The sequence below is a fragment of the Vespa crabro genome, chromosome 8 (genome assembly GCF_910589235.1).
Source record: "Vespa crabro chromosome 8, iyVesCrab1.2, whole genome shotgun sequence".
Taxonomy (NCBI): Eukaryota; Metazoa; Arthropoda; class Insecta; order Hymenoptera; family Vespidae; genus Vespa; species Vespa crabro.
The window spans coordinates 7,343,970-7,359,919 of record NC_060962.1 but is presented as its reverse complement, the minus strand read 5'-3'; the positions used below and the strand labels follow the sequence as shown (position 1 = coordinate 7,359,919).

At 26.4% G+C, this 15,950-nt stretch overlaps 2 protein-coding genes across 3 annotated transcripts; one reads left to right on the top strand and one right to left on the bottom strand.

The window, feature by feature from the left end:
* Positions 1–442: 442 nt before the first annotated feature.
* On the bottom strand, positions 443–1,305 carry LOC124425942 (40S ribosomal protein S21). Its single transcript, XM_046967055.1, has 4 exons — positions 1,206–1,305; positions 1,047–1,105; positions 660–795; positions 443–554 (listed from the first exon to the last, which is right to left on the bottom strand). Exons 2-4 carry the CDS (start codon positions 1,094–1,096, stop codon positions 489–491), a joined length of 252 nt encoding a protein of 83 aa, XP_046823011.1. The 5' UTR covers positions 1,097–1,105; positions 1,206–1,305; the 3' UTR covers positions 443–488.
* A 749-nt stretch (positions 1,306–2,054) lies between these two features.
* Positions 2,055–14,481, top strand: LOC124426003 (probable multidrug resistance-associated protein lethal(2)03659). 2 transcript variants are annotated; one of them, XM_046967192.1, is made up of 16 exons: positions 2,055–2,253; positions 5,833–5,949; positions 6,641–6,931; positions 7,118–7,231; positions 7,661–8,085; positions 8,216–8,372; positions 8,460–8,662; positions 8,740–9,137; positions 9,240–9,454; positions 9,549–9,767; positions 9,874–10,054; positions 10,192–10,368; positions 10,470–10,929; positions 11,161–11,536; positions 11,990–12,686; positions 12,962–14,481. In XM_046967192.1, exons 2-16 carry the CDS (start codon positions 5,873–5,875, stop codon positions 13,106–13,108), a joined length of 4,137 nt encoding a protein of 1,378 aa, XP_046823148.1. In that variant the 5' UTR covers positions 2,055–2,253; positions 5,833–5,872; the 3' UTR covers positions 13,109–14,481. The 2 variants fall into 2 exon arrangements, with proteins under 2 accessions (XP_046823148.1, XP_046823149.1); XM_046967193.1 differs by lacking the exon at positions 7,118–7,231 and having other exon boundaries at positions 2,056–2,253.
* Positions 14,482–15,950: the final 1,469 nt, after the last annotated feature.

Genomic DNA, 15,950 nt, shown 5'->3' with positions numbered 1-15,950 from the left:
AAGGAAACTTCTCTTTTTACACGGTAAAAAAAAAAAAAAAAAGAAAAAAAAAGAAAAAAAAAAAAAGAACAAATATGAATCTTACGAAAATAGAAACGTACTATTTGAACAATAATCGCTATTATGATATATAATTATATTAATAATAATTAAAGATTTGTAGTAAAACTGTACAGAACCAAATAAATTCAAAAATGTCATCAGCCGTACTGATGTTTTGGTTATCTTTTTTTTTTTTGTTTTCTTTTTTGTTTTTGTTTTTTTTTTCTTTCTTTTTCTTTTATACATTAACATTGAGAATAAAAAATTTATACGTATAGATTAGCAATAAATATATCATATTATAGGATTTTTATTTTTTTAAATGAAATCATCGATAAATTTTCATTGTCTTTATCGTATAATATAAAAATTGAAATAATTTTATAAAGACTATTAAAAGTTTTATTAATATAATTTTTATTAAAAAGAAATTATATTATAATATATTAAAAGTTTTTAGGTAATATTCCATCGTCTTTTGCAAGGCGTACTAAACAATCATCCGATTCACCCTGTAATAAAATCAAATATCAATATAAGATATATATATATATATATATAATTTATAAACAATAGTATATTTATTTAATTTGTTTGTTATATATTATAATACATACCATACGACGGATTGCTCCGCATATCGCATACATTTTGGTAGAATCTGTCATACGTCCAGTTTCTGGATCTACTTCTGCCAAAGTCAATTGTATAGACGCATGATCCTTTGCATGGATAATACGATTACTCGACGAGCTAAAAGAAAAACATATATTCATATATGATATGTAATAAAATGAATATTATATGTAATTAATAAATATACAAAGTTATACGACTGATCTCATATTATCAATAAATATTCATACAGTTGTACACATGTATAATAGTAGGTATATATATATATAATGTAGATTTTTTTTTATTTATGTTGTAATAATTTATAAAAAGATCATCTATGTCTAAAACGCATGATACACTCTTGAAAATCCACGTGCGATTCTTACCACTTTCTGGGAATATAAAGATCAACCACGTTACCACCGTCGTCCTCCATTTTTTGTAACTGCAATGAAAATGAAAAAAAAAAAAAGAAGAAAAAAGATAATTTCAAACGTTTTTTATCTCTGTAAAATATGATTTTATGTATTTATAAAAATGCTCACAAACGATTGACTTCGCTCACAAAGAGGCTAGAAGGAAGAAGAGTGAATACGTAACCAACCAAGTAAAACAGTGTTACCAAACGTTTAAATTCATACGATGTTAAACAAAAATTCTCTAAATTTTCTCAATAACCAATCATCGAGTTAGGGAGCATTGAAATGTAGAATTTGAAAACTATGACATATATCGTTATATTATTAACATTATTATCAGCATATTACTTTTTTATCATGTATTTTGTAATACCTTTATTATTATCACTATTATTTAAAATTGAATACATTAAAATATTTCCTTTTTTTTGAATCGAACGATATAAAAGAACGTTAAATAAAATTTATACCCCGTTCGTAGGATAATGTATAATAACAAAAAAATTCTTTTTTTTTTTTTAAATTATACCTTTGAAAGATTAGAATAATCGATATATGTTAATAATAAAATCATATACATTTATTATATGATAATTCGTAAAAGAAGAAATTCTTGATGTATAATTTTCTTACAACCTTCAATTGACCTTTAACGAAAAAAATTCACATTCTCACGTGAAAAGTATAAAAAATAATCTTATGGCGGTGGTCGCGGTGGTGGGGAGGGGGAGGTTAAATGTTTGAACTCAATTTTTTTTTTTTTTTCTTTCTTTCTTTTTCTTTTTCTTTTTTTCACACACAAATAATTCACTTGAATTATGTTAAGTTCCGTCAATTTTTGAAATCTAATATACTCCGTATAATAAAGTTTGAAATTTATCTACCGATGAAACTATTTTCAGTTAATGGCGCTACGATCGTTAAAGAAGACAGCGGTCTCTTATATAAAAGTAGAATTCATTCAATTTCAGTAGGTTGTTCATGGTCACGTGTTTATGATTCGGGGTTAACCAATGATACATGCGTTTTTTATTGCAGTGTAGCAAATGCTTTCTGCACGGTTAGGCGTTTAGTTCGACCGTTAAAGGGATTATTGGACCAATCGAATAGTATGGGATCCTGACGCATAAAGCTTAAACAAGTTTTTTTTACTTTTCATCTTTATTTTTACGAAGTAAGTAAAAACTCATGTCTATTATAATTGCAACATATTACGTTATAATATGCGTATTATATATATATATATATATATACACACGCGTGCGCACACACGTATACATGAACACATTTATATATATATATATATATATATATATATATATATTTCGAATTAAATAAGAGAATTGTATGTGTGAATTCTACTTAAATTTATTTTCATTCTCCGTATGATTCGATATTGCATAGCTGTTTTCGTAACCTTGAGCGATTTAAGAAAGTAGGATGAGCATGATAAGCTCAAATTTGAGAAAAATCGATTACGATTCGAATTTTCAATTATATTTTATTATTATTATTATTATTATTATTATTATTATTATTATTATTATTATTATTATTATTATTATTATTATTATTATTATTATAATATCTATATCATCATCGTCATCTTCTTCTTCTTCTTCTTCTTTGTCTTTTTTTATTATTATTATTATTATTATTATTATTATTATTATTATTATTATTATTATTACATTTATGTTCGCTTTACTTTATGATATCGATCGGCAGTTATAATCGATCGACAGTAGACAAATAATTACAACTGTTTCTTTCGCAAAATTTATCAACTGTTGCATACATTAAAGTAATAATCGGAATTATTATGTTTGCCAAAGAAATGATATATTTTTATTATCTCTTTATTATTCCTCTTCTTCTTCTGTTTCTTCTTATTATTGTTATTATTATTTCTATTATTATTATTATTATTATTATTCTCTCTAAACTAATTTACTTCTATCCTTGGATGATTTTTCCTTGTAAACATGTTTTTTTTTTTTTCTTCTTCTTCTTCTTTACCATTGTTTAGAGGAAGATACTATTAATTTTGTTTCAAGAATTTACGAACGTATGTATACGTTTTTAAGACAATAGTTACTACAATGATAAGTAATTATGCGTATTAAAGAAAGAGAAGTAGAAAATAATATGTTCAATTTTTATATATGTATTTTATGTAAAAAATTTTATTATTAAGTAGCAATATACGTGACATATATTTATATCTATTATCATATACGTGACGTATAATTTATATATATATATGTATCAGATATATATATATATATATCATTCAATATTTAGATAAAGCGTATATAGATTTGAACAATTGTTGAGCTTTAATCCGTGATTCAGTTATTAGATTTTATATGATTCAACAAAATCGCATCACACATTTGCGCGCATATATACACACACATACACACACGCGCGCGTGCGTGCGATATATCGTACACACGAGCACAATATTATCGTACAATTTGCGATAGACGAGACAAAATGTACGATAAAAGAAAAAAAGAAAAAGGACAAAAAAGAAGAAAATAGAGAGAAAAGAAAAAAGACTCAGTAAGGGTGAAAAGACAAAGACAAAGGAAAAGAAACATAATAAAAAAAGAAAAGATAACATACCTAGAAAAAAGAACATATAAATCAAACCTTTTGATTTGTAGATTCACGTAAGGGAATGGCCTTGAAATATGAAAATAGTCATTTGTTATAAACGTTTTATCATCCACGTAGTAATCTTTTTTATTTCAGGATTAAGTATCATCATAAATTATTCTTTTTAACGTCAGTTTTTTTTTTTTTTACTTATTTTTCTTATCAGTATCAATAAATTTAATCGTGCAAACTTAAGGATAAAGTTTACAAGCAAAGTTGACGTTCAAATATTTGTTTTTTTTTTTTTTTTTTTTCTTTTAAAATCTCTCTCTCTCTCTCTCTCTCTTTCTCTCTCTTTTTCTCTATCTCTATCTATCTATCTTTCTCCTTTTTTTTTGTTTGTTTTTTTTTTTGCCGTTTAAGTAATATTCTAATTATTAGATTATTCGTGAGTGACATTATTTATAACGTGAAAAAAATTCAAAAGACGAATTTCCTTTTAAAATACGAATATCTACGTAATTATTATTCTAATAAATTGCATTGGTGATATAAAAATTTTGCATATTAACGTGGAAAGGAAAAAGAAAAAAGAAAAAAGAAAAAAAAAAAAAAAGAATCAATGAAATTTCTTTTAACGATTATTATTACATACGATTGGTATATATCGTAATTTGTTGATTATTCCATTAAGAAACGAAAAAGAAGTCACATAATAAAGTTTTTTTTTTTTTTTTTTTTTTTTTTTTTTCGTATGAACTACATCATTTGATTTCGAAGAAATTTATTTATAAATTCTCATGTTATTTCTAAGATAATGCGAAAGAATTTCTTTACGATATCAGTTCCGGATTATTTATTTTCTATATGAGATCATTGATGATATTAAATTTCTTATTATCTTTTGGCATAATATTTCTTTTAATTGTCAATCAGATGTTGTTCATTCAAGACACACACACACACACACGTGTACGTAATCTTTGTTTTTATGCTGTAATGTTGTGTAATACTTTGTTATTCTTTTTCTTTTTTTTTTTTCTTTTTTTCTTTTTCTTTTTTTTTTTTTTTTTCTATATCAATGATATTCTCACCATTTGGATTATTAACGAAACAGTAACAATAAGTATAAGTATATATGTAGTCATTTGATTATTATCAATTATTATTATGCGTGTACGTGTGTATGTGTGCGAATACAAATAATTAAATAAATGTATTCTTATATATTATTTATATACGTGTATTGGTTTATACCGATATTATATAAAATGGCAATGGAAAAAAAAAAAAGAAAAAAAAAAGAACCCAAAATTACCAAGGAACAAAATCTATAACTAAATTTTATTCTATAGGTAAATTAATAATGTTTATTTGATAAAAAAAAAAAAAAAAAAAAAAAAATTGTAATATACAATGAAACTGTTTATTACAATGAAACAATTCTTTTTCACATATGAAATATATACGATGAATAATTATGTACAATGTATTTATGTTTTTATACGTATAGACGTATAAATGTACGATAGTAATAGCGAAGAGAAAAAATTGCTGAGTAACGATTAACGCTTAACTAAAGTCGATATACTTATACTATTAAAAAAGGTATAATATTTGTAAAGCTGCTGTGATAACGTGCGAAGCAATGTGGGTATATATTGGAAAGAGAAGATAAGATACGATTATTATCATATTCCAACCCTTTTATAAAATAAGGAAAGAAAAAAATCAAAAAAAGAAAATATCAGAAAAAGAAAAGATCATTGTAATATTATACCATAATATCGAGTGTATAGATTATTATTGGAATTTGTAAAATGTATTTATTTATTTTTCTTTTTCTTTTTCTTCTTTCTTCTTTTTTCTATGTTATACTTATCGTCTCCAACTTCCCTTACTCCACCTCCATTTCAAATAAGATTAATTGGACAAATGCAGCATCCCTTTTTTATACAAAGTTATTATGGCTTTTTTTTATATACGTATATATATATATATATATATATATATATATATATATAGTATTAGTTTCAATTTTTATTACTTCAATTACCCCTTACTCGTGCATATATACGATTGTAATTTTTCTTTTTCTTTTTCTTTTTCTTTTTTTTTTTTTTTCACAACTTCCTCTCTTTGTTTTCAGAAAAGGCGAGTAAACGATCGTAATACAATATATTATTGTCATGGATGGAAAACAGAAATTTGAGAAGAAAAAAAATCCTCGCGAGGAAGCCAATCCTCTTAGCGCATTAACTTTCACGTAAGTAATACTTAAAGCAATTGAAAATACTTGTTTCGATATGATAAGAGTTATTTATTATAGATATAAGCATATATATGTATATGCATATATATATATGTATATATATATATATATATATATATATATATACTTATCATCTCATTTTAAAGTATCTTATTGTCACGACAATCGCTGATAAATACTATATTGGTGTATATTGCTTAAACTAAACGATTGCAAGGTTGAATAAGGATAAATATCTTAATAAGGAGAATTTATTTGCGTATCTGATACAAACATATCTCTTATAAACTGAAAGGGTATAATCATTCGTTCGTTTACGCTTGCGAACGATTATAAGATTCCTATCATTATATCAGTAATGACTATTGAATAAAATGTTACCATTAATATATTTTATCATTGTTTCTTTTTTTTTCTCTTGTTGATAATCGAAGAATATATTATTTTGTAATATTTATTTTTGTTTTTGTGTCATATTAACGATGAGTATAATAATTATAATTTTTGATTCATTTTGAAAAAAAAAAAAAAAAAAAAAAAAAATAAGAAAGAAAAAAAGAACAAAATTTATCTTCTCTATTTCTATGTCTATCTGTAATGTCTATCATGTTATTATACAATTAATTAAGAAGAATATATATATATATATATATATTTATATTATATTTTTTTATTTTCATGACAGGTGGATTTTACGCACTTTTTGGATAGGATATCAAAGAGATCTTGAAGTATCTGATCTCTATAAACCCCTTAAAGAGCATACAAGTAGTATACTTGGAGAAAAGCTAACTGCTTTATGGGAGGCAGAATGTCAGAGGATAAACGAAAAAAAAAATAAGGCTGCTAAAAATGGTGAAAAGATTGATGAAAGTAATTTGAAAGAACCTAGTTTATTGAAAGTATTAATCAAATGTTTTGGTGCACGCATAATGTTCTATGGAATAATATTGGTCGTAATGGAAATAGTACTCAGGTAATTACACATTATATATTATCGTACAATAATTAAAATTTTTTTTATTTCTTTCGTTCAAATAAAGTACTTATATAATCAATTAATTTAATTAAGCAAATATTTCTATTAAGTTTATTATTTTTATTATTATTATTATTATTATTATTATTATTATTATTATTATTATTATTATTATATATGCAGATTATTTCAACCATTCTTTCTTGGTCTATTAATCCGTTACTATACACCACGAGAACATACCTATGTTTCAGTAAATGATGATCCACTGTATAAGAAGCAAAATAATTCTGATATGCAAGTTCGCAAAAATAAGAATTTTGAAAGATCATTAAATCCCCTTTTTACATTTTTTTCCTTATTAACCATCTAAATTATATCTTATTACTCTATCTTTGGTTGAAATTTCATTTGTTCTTTATTTTTTTTTTTTGCATGTTTATTTAATTTAGAACTTTTGATTTGAATAATACATACACTTTCATTTCTATTACTCATTCTTATTTGTTTATTTACATTGTCATTGATTTAAAACATTTTCAAGAATTATAGATGAGAATATATTATGTATAAATTTACCTAGAGAATTAAAGCGACATTTAATACTGTTTTATTAATATAATAATAGTATGTTATTTTAATTATTATCGCTTTAAGCATGTTAACAAAAAATATTTATAATTAATAAATATTGTAATATAAATTTTTTCTTCTTTTATTATATAGGGTACTACAACCATTATTCCTTGGCTATTTACTGCGATATTATAATACTACAGAAGTATCAAAAAATGAAGCATATTTATATGCCCTTGGAATAATATTGTGTTCTGCTATTAATATATTTGTTGTACACCCATACATGATGGCTATTCTTCATATGGGTATGAAAATGAGAGTAGCTTGCTGTTCCTTAATATATAGAAAAGCATTAAGATTATCAAGAACTGCATTAGGAAACACAACGATTGGACAAGCTGTTAATCTTTTATCAAATGATGTAAATAGATTTGATGTCGCTATCATATTTTTACACTACTTATGGATTGCGCCACTTGAAACTATAATTATTACCTACTTCATGTTCGCTGAAGTACAAATAGCTGCTATTATTGGTGTCGCAACATTGTTAATGTTTATACCACTTCAAGGTAAAAGCATATTTTATTTTGGTTTAACTAATAATAGTTATATAGATATATATACATATATATATATATATATATATATATATATATATATATATATATATAAATAATTTATTTGAATCCTTTCATTTAGGATATTTGGGTAAGAAGTCATCGGAATTAAGATTGAGAACAGCTATAAGAACAGATGAAAGAGTTAGATTAACAAACGAGATTATAACTGGAATTCAAGCGATCAAAATGTATACATGGGAAAAACCATTCAGTGATTTAATAGAGAAAGCTAGAAAGTAAAACAAAATAATATTATTATTAATTTTATAAATGTTATATATTTAAACCTTTTAACTACATCAGAAATATTTCTTGATTAATAGGAAAGAAATCAATGTTATCCGTTCAACGTCATACATCCGAGGTGTTACCATGTCATTCATTATTTTCACTACAAGAATGTGTTTGTTTATCACTATATTGGCCTACGTCTTATTAGATGGAAAGATAACAGCTGAAAAAGTTTTTATATTGACAGCATATTATAATATTTTACGACAAACTATGACAGTTTTCTTCCCACAAGGTAAGATTAAAACTATTCTTAGCTGTTGATATTATTGACAAATAATTAATGAAATAATTTATATATTTATTTATTAGGTATTACCCAAGTAGCAGAAGCAATGGTTTCTATAAGAAGATTACAGAAATTTATGATGTATGAGGAAGTGACATCGAAAAAAAAAGTAGATAATAAGCATATTGTAAAACAAAAGAATAAAAACAAAACTAATTTAAACAATGAAGTAAATGATGATATAATAAATAAGAGGAACAGTTCTACCGAACAACCAAAATTAGATAACGAGGATCTTATAAAATTAGAACGTGTTTCTGCTAAATGGTTTTCATCTGAAAACGAATATACATTGCAGGATATTAATATACGTGTTCGTCCAGGTGAACTTATAGCAATAGTTGGACAAGTTGGTTCAGGAAAAAGTAGTTTGTTAAATGTTATCTTAAAGGAATTGAAAGTATGCTCCGGTAATTTACAAGTATGTTAATTTATTTATAATAATATTATTAGCATATGACTATTGTTTTAAATGTGATTAAAATAATTAAAATTAAATTGTTCCATTATTTTTCATTTACAGGTTAATGGAAGTATCTCTTACGCTAGTCAAGAACCATGGTTATTTGCTGGTTCGGTTAGACAAAATATTTTATTTGGTCAAGCGATGGATCAAGTTCGATACAATAATGTTATTAAAGTATGTCAATTAAAAAGGGACTTTACATTGTTACCATATGGCGATAAGACAATAGTAGGAGAACGAGGTATAAGTTTGTCCGGCGGTCAACGTGCTAGGTCAGTATATTTTAATTGGGATTAAATAATTATTTTAAAAATATATTATAAATGTTACAATAAATCAAAAAACCAAAAAACAAACAAAAAATAGGATAAATTTAGCAAGAGCGGTTTATGCAGAATCGGATATTTACTTGCTGGATGATCCATTAAGCGCCGTAGATGCTCACGTTGGTAAACATATGTTCGAGGAGTGCATTGTTAAATACTTAAAAGGAAAAACCAGAGTACTTGTTACTCATCAATTACAATATTTGCACAATGTCAGTAGAATTATTGTATTGAAGGATGGCGTGATTCAGGCGGAGGGGTAAGTTCATTTAAAGATATTCTTTTTTCTTCTTTTTCTTTTCTTTTTTTTTTTTTTTTTTGGTTTTTGCAAAATATCAATGTAACGTAAACGTTCCTTTAATAAGTACGTACGACGAGTTGGGCTCGAAAGGAGTCGATTTTGGACATTTGTTGGAAACTCCAACGAACGACGAGGAACAATCATCATCTACGCCCGCAAGTAGAAGCAATTCTCGTAATCCAAGTATCACTTCGTTGAGTTCTTATAAGACGAATGACACCAGCAAGCAACCAGAACCAGAAGAGGTAATAATAATATATTTAAATCTCATGGCAACCCATTTAATTTATTATTTTTATTATTATTATCTTACATTACTTTTTTCGTTTTTCTTTTTTATTTATTTATTTATTTATTTATTTATTTATTTATTTATTTTCAGGTAGCCGAAATGCGAACTAAAGGTAGTGTTTCTGGAAAAGTTTACGCTGGCTATTTCTTAGCCGGTGGTAATTGGTGTATAGTTGCATTAGTATTTGGATTTTGTGTAATGGCACAATCGGCAGCAAGCGGAGGTGATTTCTTTATATCTAAATGGGTCAATATGGAAGAGACATCGGTGAGTACAAACATGAATTTTTTTTTTCTTTTTTCTTTTTTTTTTTTTTATTTAAAAAAATCGTATCGTACCTAATCTTAACGTTGTAATCTTATCGATAGATTGATGTAACGAAAGACGGTGCTACACATTTAAACTGGAAAGGACCGATTGAACGAGAAACTTGTATTTATATATACACTGCTTTTACTGTATTTACAATAGCAATAACTCTCGTACGTTCGTTATCATTTTTTAATATGTGTATGCGAGCGTCAACTACGTTACACGATAAAATGTTCCGTTGTATCAGTAATGCAAAAATGTTATTCTTCAATACTAATAACTCTGGTCGAGTTCTCAATCGATTTTCAAAGGATATGGGAGCCGTAGATGAACTTTTACCAATAGCATTGATCGATTGCATACAAATTGGCTTAGCATTGCTCGGAATTATAACAGTCGTTGCCATTGCTAATCCATGGTTAATGATACCGACTGTTTTAATTGGATTGATATTTTATTATCTACGAGTCTTCTATATTGCAACAAGTCGGAGCGTTAAACGTCTCGAAGGAATCAGTGAGTACCTCAAATACATTAATTAACTATGATAAGAAACTACTATGATTAAAAAAAAAAAAAAAAAAATATCAGTATTCTCATATTTTCGATTCAACTTCGAAAAATGCATAATATATTCGATCATGTCGTGTTCTCAAATATAGATATTTTTAATATATTTTAATAAGATAAATTCGTTAATAAATTAATTGGAGAGAACAAATGAGTATAACCATAAATGGTCATCAGCACGTTCACCGGTGTTTGGACACCTGAACGCAACGCTACAGGGTTTACCAACGATACGATCCTTCGAAGCCGGTGAAATCCTTATTAAGGAGTTCGACAACCATCAGGATTTGCATTCCTCGGCTTGGTTTATATTCATTGCCTCCTCTCGTGCCTTTGGATTTTGGTTAGATGTCTTCTGCCTAGTGTACATAGCTTTGGTTACTCTGAGCTTTCTCATTATGTATGATGATGCTGCTGGATCGATGAAAGGTGGTGACGTTGGTCTGGCGATTACTCAAAGTATCGGTTTGACCGGGATGTTTCAATGGGGTATGCGACAGAGTACAGAATTGGAAAATCAAATGACATCGGTCGAACGTATACTCGAATACAGGTATGTCCTAAATCTCCAAATATTTCCCCCATAAATGTAGTTTACGTTAAATATTAAAATATTCTTTTTTTTTGACAATTTAAATATTTAGATATTAATTATCAAAGTTTTATTTATTGAATATCGTCGGATGAACGATATCGAATTTTATTCAAAAATATTTAACATGAGAATTAATGTTTTCTTTTTTTTTTTTTTCGATCACTCCCCTTCCTCAAATATTTTCTATTGAAATATTGAACATTATTGGTTTGTAAATAGCGAAAGGTTTATCATTTTTGAAAGCTAATTGCGATATAGTAAAAAGTTTTTGAGAAGTTCCTATTTTTTTCGATAATATTTCAAAATGGCGTAAATAATAAATTTATAAATCATTATCGAATATATTTGATCTTATTCGTTTGTAATATTATATATGAAATTGAAAGGGAGAATTAATTTTTTTTTTTTCAGTAAAATCGAGGGCGAACCACCATTGGAAAGTACACCCGATAAGAAACCACCAGAAAATTGGCCTCAACAGGGAAAGATTGAGTTCAAAGGTGTATCGATGCGTTATTCATTGTTAGAATCACCAGTATTGATGGATTTAACATTCTTTATAAAACCAAAGGAAAAGGTAGGCATCGTTGGTAGAACAGGAGCAGGTAAATCCTCATTAATTTCTGCATTGTTCCGTTTTGCTGAAATCGATGGACCAATATTGATCGATGGTATTGATACAAGTACAATTGGCCTACACGATCTTCGTTCGATAATGAGTATAATACCGCAAGAGCCATTTTTATTTTCTGGCACGTTAAGAAGAAATCTTGATCCGTTTGATAATTATCAAGACAATTTATTGTGGCAAGCATTGGAAGAAGTTGAACTTAAAGAAATGGGATTGGAGGCACACATTAACGAAGGTGGATCTAATTTGAGCGTTGGCCAACGACAATTGGTATGTTTGGCAAGAGCGATCGTACGAAATAATCCAATTCTTATCTTGGACGAAGCCACGGCCAATGTCGATCCACGTACGGATGAACTTATCCAAAAGACTATACGTAAAAAGTTTGAGAATTGCACGGTACTTACTATTGCACATCGTCTTCATACCGTCATGGATAGCGATCGTATATTGGTAATGGATGCCGGTCATGCGGTGGTAAGTTATAATCCATTATCTTAGACATATCATAATTTTTTATCTCATGTCGACGAATGAATTCCTTGGTTTTCTTCTTTTTTTTTTTTGTTTTTCTTTTCTTTTCTTTTCTTTTTTTTTTTTTTTTTTCGTATCATGCTTTCTTTTGATATGGCCCTGTGCTTATATAATTACATATATATCTTGCTACGTCTTAATGATATAAAAGAATGATGACGTTTTTTTTTTCTTCTTTTCTTTTCTTTTTTTTTTTTTTTTTTCTGTCAAATTTGCAGGAATTCGATCATCCCCATATACTGTTACAAAACAATAAAGGATACTTATACAGTATGGTGCAAGAAACGGGTCAAGCCATGGCGGACGCCTTGACCATTGTAGCTCATGATAATTATACGTCTCGTTACAACTCCACGTCACTATGATGCGTGACACGTAAAATAATCATCACCACGTTAGCCTTTTATTAGCGCGGTTTTTTTTATATAAGTCGATAGAGATTATTTAACTATAAAATATTTTCTATAGACGCGGCGAATTTCAAATACTTATTTTTACTTTCTTTTTTTTTTTGTTTTGTTTTGTTTTGTTCTGTTTTGTTTTTTTTGTTTCTTTTTTTTTTTTTTTTTTTTATCATTATTATTACTTAGGCACGACCGCAGCGTCAAAGTTATTATCATACATACATACATACATATATATATATATATATATATGTATATATATATGTATATATATATGGTGTTATTTCCGAAATTACTTAAAATATTTATAAACATTTACGAATCTTTAAGTTTTGCATCAAAATGCGCGAGGGTGCTTGTTATCTGTGCATATTACATGTATGCTCTATGTATGTATGAGTATGTATGTGCGTATGCGAGTATGTCTGTTGTTATATCCATTCTAATTAGAATTAGATGGATTGACTTAAAAAATTTATGCCAAAAATAAAATAACCTCCGATTAATATGCACACAAGTTCCAATTTCTGATGGCAAAATGGGCCGGACATTTTCAAGAATAAATACAGTCATTAATATTAATATAATATCTATAGAAAATTATGTAGATATAGTTTAAATATTGATTAGCCAATCATTATTATAATGCGAATTAATATTTCGGTCGTGCCTAATTCCTGTGTTTAATCACAGACAAGAAGCCTGGTTTATTTCTTTCTTTCTTTTCTTACTTTCTTTTTCTTTTTTTTTTTTTTTCTTTTCTTTTTTCTTTTCTTTTCATTATTTAGGATTATTATTTTCAAATGATAATATATCCTTTACAAATAATATTTTCTTGTAATCTTAATGAAAACTACAGAGAACCGTTTTATACTGTTTGGCGCTGGCGCGGATTCAGTATTATTACTTAATATTTTATATCTTATTATATTTTTTTGTTTATCTCTCTCTCTCTCTCTCTCTCTCTCTCTCTCTCTCTCTCTCTCTCTCTATCTATCTATCTAACTATCTATCTATCTATCTATCTATCTATCTATCTCTATCTACTGGAAGTACTTAATGATAAATTCGCGCTTTACTTAATAATAATGTTCTATTTTTATACATGTTATATTATATATATATATGTATTTGTGTATATGTATATATATGTATAGATATATATCTTTTAAGAAAGATAAGAAAGAAAATGTACTATAATTGCGTACTTATTTCCTGTATAATGTATTGGATATTTTATATCAATGCGTTACGTGTTATATAAACAAGGAACATTTTAGAAAATCAAAACGCCAAAGGACAGGTGCTTAAATTATACTTCTTTTCAACGAAAATATGCCTATAATGATTATAAAAGAGTGTTAATTATATATGTGTATATATATATATATATATATATATATATATATATATATATTCCATTGTTTATTATTAAAATGTTGATACTGTACGCGAAGTATGCATATGTATATGTATCGTAGAATAAGAACAGATACTTTAAGAAAAAAAACAAAAAAAAAAAAAAAACAAAAAAAGGAGAAAAACCAAGAAAAAGAGAAAAAAATAGAAAAAAGAAAAAAATAATAAAGAAGAAAGAAGAAAATAAAAAGTAAAAAACAAACACAAAAAAGAAAAAAGAGCGAGAAAGGAAAAAAAAAATGGAAGGTATATACGTCAGCTTTTCATACAATTTTCCTTTTACATTTTATATTATAAACATTTGAAACGAACATGTAATGAAAATAATTAATAATGAATTAGGTAGCATCACGGCATCACAATTTTTATCGCCCTGGCTCGTATATTAAGATTAAAGAAAATACTCTTCGCTCGTAAGAGATTCAAATCATTTATATTACATCGCATTCATACTTAGAGAAATACACAGACACGCACACGCACACATACATATACACACATTAAACATGAAACATATAAGTACGTACATACATACATACATGCATACATATACATATACATATATATATATATATATATATATATATATATATCACATACGTACGTACGTATGTACGTAAACGCGCGCGTACACCCACACAACAAACATATATACGACGCAAGCATTTCATCTATCCGTACATTTTAATCAATATCCTAAGATGTCTCTTATTCGATCACTAACTATATCTCTGTCTGATGAAATGATTGCCCTTTTACAAATGCCTTTAATTAAATGTAATTCTTATAAATAAAATATAGATGTACACAAAGGAAATTACTTTAATCAATGCCACTATATCTCTGAATGTGGTCCGCCTTCTTAACGAGTCATTTTTCCATCCTTATTCTCGTTAGAATTCTTTAGTATGGAGTATATCTTTTTATTATTATAATTATAATTATAATTATTATTATTATTATTATTATTATTATTATTATTATTATTATTATTATTATTATATATTATTATTATCAATATTATAATTAATGAAAATGTTGAAACTGTATGCGATGTATATATATATATATATATATATATATATATATATATATATATATACATATATTTATTTATTTATTATAAAATACGAACATAGATCGCGTCAGGAATTGAGGAAAAAAGAGAGAAAAAAAAAAAAAGGAAAATAAGTATATCTCAAATGTTTGTTCGATTATCGTTTGAGAAATTTTGCATTATAAACATTTAAGACGTGCATGAAATAAGAAAAAATTAATTATCAACTTAATAGTGAGATATTTGATCACATTGAATCAAAAGTTTTCATCCTGACTTATGTCAGATTTAAAATAAATAAATAAAAAGGGAGGGAAAAAAAAAAAA